General features: G+C 30.0%; 1 protein-coding gene across 1 annotated transcript in view; it reads right to left on the bottom strand.

Moving 5' to 3' along the window:
* LOC106689026 (polynucleotide 5'-hydroxyl-kinase NOL9) overlaps positions 1–5,282 on the bottom strand; it is an 18,517-nt gene that overhangs the window by 1,821 nt on the left and 11,414 nt on the right. Inside the window, exons 4-5 of the mRNA XM_014433768.3 lie at positions 4,313–4,550; positions 772–882 (exon numbers count right to left, since the gene is read on the bottom strand). Of these exons, the coding sequence (XP_014289254.1) occupies positions 772–882; positions 4,313–4,550 (349 nt within the window). The remainder of the gene's footprint in view (positions 1–771; positions 883–4,312; positions 4,551–5,282) is intronic.

Below are 5,282 nucleotides of genomic sequence, written 5' to 3'. Positions count from 1 at the left end.
AATATATATAAAATAAATGAATATTAATTCAACATTATCTTTATTTTTCTTATTGTTTTATTTAAGTTTTTGATAGTTCGTAAACCTCAAAAAATATTTTTTCTCATCTGCATTATTTGATTTTCTTATCCCTAACAGTTCACTGTAAGTGTGAATAGCTATTAAGGAGGAAGTTGAGAGCTCTTTCAATATTCAAGGATTTTTCCTTTGTGGCAGCTGGACTTCTTTTATGCATGATGAATGCTCAGTGCTAGTTCTAAATGATGTGATTTTTTTGTTTTAAGCACTCGAATCCATAATACATGTATAATAATTAACTGAGTTAAATTACGGGAATATAATCCTAAAAATCTAACCTTGGTAGATAATATTATAATTTATATAATCATTTAAAAATAAAATGTGCAAAATTTGGTAAATTTTGTGACTTTTATATGGTTCCTTCTTGGATATGATCTTTCCATTTTTCCATGGAATAATTACAGGTTCACAAATACAATTTTCTGCCTGAGGATAGAGTATCAGATGGTTTACAAAGGGATATGATGTCAGAAAAAGTATAAAACAATACTTATTAAAATTATGGTTAGGGATTTATTCTTACATATATTCTTTCTTATTATATAGAGCTAAAACCTTATAATTGACCACTCTTAAATTACACCACCATTAATCTTAAAATAATTAAATTGCTCTATTGCCCAATTAATATTATAAAATAGATAGGTGAACAAATAAAACCTGAAACACAATATATAAATGAATACTTACTGTGATTTATGTTCTAGTGTCATACTTATGATAAGAGATTCTGAAGATAGTCCATTCAAAATCATATAAGAAATCACCCTAATTTCTCTTGAAACTCTGGGCGGTATAAACCTAAATAAAATAATGAAGAAGTAGTATAAAGGAAGCCATTTTTTTTTTAAATATGACTACAAATAGAAAAAAATACATTTCCAAGGTATCTGATATATAAAATATAATAATAATAATAATAATAATAATAATTATTATTATTAAATGGACAACAGACCATGGAGGTCTAAGTTCTCGACGATGTATTTCATAATACATCGCGCGTTTCTTGACGTGGTTTTTTCGTAGGGTGTGATTGTCACTCCCATGCCTATTTTTTTGTGAGTTTCACCCATTGACTAACAGACCATAATAAATATAATGGTTAAAGAAATTATTAAAACAGGGTTCAAATAAATCATACAAATTTTCTTGATTGAAAAACTCCTATTCTTCAGGACTGAGTTCAAGTCAGACTGTACCAAATAATGCTTTATTCTGTTTTAGGAGCCATGGTGTTGGGAGACCCTCCTGCTGCACACCCAGCCTCTATAAAATTGGTACCATTTAATTTGGGGAAAATTTTAAAGGTAGAGCATGATTTCTGACCAGAACAGCTCAGCTCTGAGAAATAGGAGCACAGTGTTTTACTTACTGAACAACCATGTTCCCTATTTTCTCCAAACAATTCACAATAAATATTTCTTTCATTACTTATTTAACTATTTAACCATTTACTCAGCACTTGCACTCAACAATTAGTTATTTATAACAAAGATTTAGTTCTCAGAGCACCATGGTCTATCTCCTGAAGAACTAAGAGACAGTTCACACAATCCCCAGAGAATTTTTGCAGTAAGAAGAAGAGATAAAGATAATGGAATATGTGATAATATGCACTAATAAAAACATTAATGAACAACTTAGGGGTGAAGGATGAGATGGATTCGGCCAGAACAGAACAAGATAGCTATTTACATAATATAAGAGATAATATAGCTAATCTCATTTTTTGTATTCAGCCCTGATGAAGGCCTGAAACTCAGACTCAAACCAAGGCTCAAAAAATAGGTATTACTAATTATTGTTTATCATTACTAACCACAGCCCCTACCATCTTCTTGCCACATTAGTTTTTGATTGAGAATTTCATTAGCAATAATGACTGTGGCCTATATGAAAAGTTTTGAGTAATCAATCAATTAATCAATTCATTTCAATTCACTTTGGCTCAATTAAATCAAGCCATATCTATTTAATTCTATCAATTTAATTTTATCTATATTGGCCAAAATTTGTATTTTAAACCTGGTCACAAATTTAATATCAATCCTGAAAACTTCTTTTTTCCTCACGTATCATATGAAAGAACTACTAGCCACCATTCTAAGATCCCATACCAACGATCATGGACTGGACAACATTCCTGTAAAATTGATTGAATCCTATCTCCCAGTCTTTATTCCTGTACTTCATCATATATACAATTTTTCCTTTCAAAATGCCACATTTCCTTCTCATTGGATAACTGCTTTAGTTCGACCATTAAATAAAATCCAAAATCCTTCTTCACCTAATGGCTTTCACCCTATTTCTCTCCTCTCTAACCTTTCAAAACCACTAGAATGCCTTGTTCAAAACCAACCCTCAAACTTCCTAGAAGAACGTTCCCTCATCAATCCCCTTCAATACGGCTTTCGACCAGGCTATTCAACATAATCCGCTCTCCTTAAAATAACCCATGACCTCCCAACTGCCATTGAACACCAAAACCTAATTATCCTCATCCTCCTAGATTTCTCCAAAAAAATTTGACACGGTTCTGTTCACCTAATTCCGGAAGAATAACAATTAAAAGTTTCAAATAAGGTTTACATATTTAATGTTTCAAATTTTTGTTTATACTTGTAAATATGCATATTAACAGATATTGTACCTTTTCGTTTATTATTTTCAGTTTAATTGTATTTGATTTTTTATCATTTTTTTTCTTTTTATTTATAATCAGAAGTTAGTGACCTAATGTTTTATGATATGAGATATGGTTTTATTTTATTTGTTCTAATCTTATTTTGCATATTTGGTTAATTATTGTTGTTCATTTTTATCTTTTCAAATTCATTATATTTTATGATTTCATTTTTATTTTGTATTTTAATCTAAGGCTCTAAAGCCTAATTTTGACACCTCTAATATTAAAGGGATCCCAGAACAAATAAAGAATATTATTATTATTACATCCTTGATCTCCTCAGTTTATGTACATCTGTCCATTCATCAAATACTACATCCCAATCGATTAATTTATATACACCCTCTTATAGAACCCCTTCCTTCAGCTAATCCTTCAACATTCTTGCAACCTCCTTTAGAAATTCTCTCCCCATTTCTATTTGTCAATCCTCCTACGCTCTTTCCTTAAAACAATACCTTTTCCTTCACCTACTGCATAATCAAACCACCATAACAATATAAACAATATGTATAACTATAACACTAATTATTACAATAAAATTGTAATTGTGGTTTAAATACCATCCTTTTGTAAATATTTGGCCAAACAAATAATCATAGTCTAAACTACGTAATTATACTTTTATCCTTGAATAAAGTAATTTTTTCATTTTAATCTGGGGGATTTCAATACAAAGATTAGTAAAGAAACAGTCTTCAACGCAACCATTTGATAATACAGTCAGCAATACGATACCAATGAGAATGAACGGTGAATAATCAATTTTGCCATATCCAAGGATATGGTAGGAGATAGAGTACTATGTTCCCTGGTAAGAGGATTCATAAACTTCCATAACTTTCTAGTGACATGTGAAAATTCTGTCCAGAAATGATACAACAAAAGCTTGACAACAATCACAAGAGATGCTGAGGATACATTGGAGGTAGAAGAGTGAGCACAAAACCATGTTGTTTTGATGAAGAATACACCAGGATAACGGATACTAAAAATAAGGTATACAAGAATATAGTGCAAAAGAAGCGCTTTTGATTGGTATCATGAGAATATAGAGAAAGAAAAAAGCAAGAAGAGAAATTTCATTGACAAAAGAAGAAGATTGGGAATGCAAGTGACAGGTGGAGATAGAGGAGCAAAGAAACCTGAACAAGGTTAGAAGCTTTTATAAAAAACTTAACAAAAATAGGACACCTTTCAAATCCAGAAAAAGGCATGTAAAAGGGAGAAGGGGTTACTTACTACAGATAATGTAGTAATATAGTAAATACTTATTTATTTACTGTAAATGGTCATTTGACCAGAAATATTATTTTTGTTTTGCATACTTTTATTATTCTTAAGGGACCTAGTCCCAGAGTAAAGTTTTTTATATCCGAATTCAACAAAATATAAGTGGAAACATTATTTTTAAATATTCATGACAGATTCTGAACTTCCAATGAAATACTGAATACATAAAAATTGTTTTCCAAAAATACTATAACTTAACAAAAATGTATAATGACATAAATTAAAATATATTGTGACAGTACTTACACAGCATTTTTCAGTTTTTGAGCAGGTAATGATATTAATGAATAATTATCTGCTATTCGAAAATCATTATCAAATAATGGAAATGAATTATGTAGAATTGAAAATTCAAGCATCTCATGTACATTTTTTGGAGTCAATGGAAGAACGTTTAAACTTGGTTCCGTTGAACTATTAATCTGGAGGATATGTGTTGGATTAAATAAAAAGTTGATTTTTGCTATCACTGGAAGGCCAAATCCTGTAAAAATATGATAAATAATATAATATTCACAACTTAGTAGAGTTCATACTTTTTCAACTATGTATGTATACATAGTCTTGCACTAAATAAATGTATATTTATATGTGCTGTATAAGAGTAAATAAAACTGCATACCTGAAGATTGTACTACAAATAATTGCAAGAAAAACTGTTAATGATGTTAATATAGAAACAGATATAATTCCATGTAAATCAACCCTCTCTTCCCCTTCACTTCTCACACTTAGACCAGTAAAAATTTTTTTTTTAGGTATCATGGGATTATTGGATTAACAAATGATAGACAATCAAGAATGTATACATACACAGGCAGTCCCTGTAGTAGGTCACCCGTTTTGAGACGTTTCAAGGGTAGGTCACTAACAAGTTCATACTAGGACCCATTTAAGGTGAAAAAGAATTAGGAGTTACGTCACTTAAAAACAAATTGAATTTTTTTCAAATAAATCTGTTAAAAATATAAAATAAACCTATTGAATGAATTAATTTTACAAAGAGATGAATGAAAAGTAAATGTATATATGTATATATAGTTGACCGTAAAAATTGATATATAAGAAGATGGTCAGGGTTGCGGTCAAAAGTGAAACAAAAATAGTTTACAACTATTTATTCAGGGTTCAAAAGTGAAACAAAAATAGTTTACAACTATTTATTTTCCAAGGTTTCGCCCCACTTTGCAGGACTTCATCAGGGCTGTCCAAATGA

This window comes from Halyomorpha halys, unplaced genomic scaffold, assembly GCF_000696795.3.
Source record: "Halyomorpha halys isolate HHAL.00 unplaced genomic scaffold, Hhal_1.1 Scaffold1261.1, whole genome shotgun sequence".
Lineage (NCBI taxonomy): Eukaryota > Metazoa > Arthropoda > Insecta > Hemiptera > Pentatomidae > Halyomorpha > Halyomorpha halys.
This window is presented reverse-complemented; position numbering and strand designations above follow the sequence as displayed.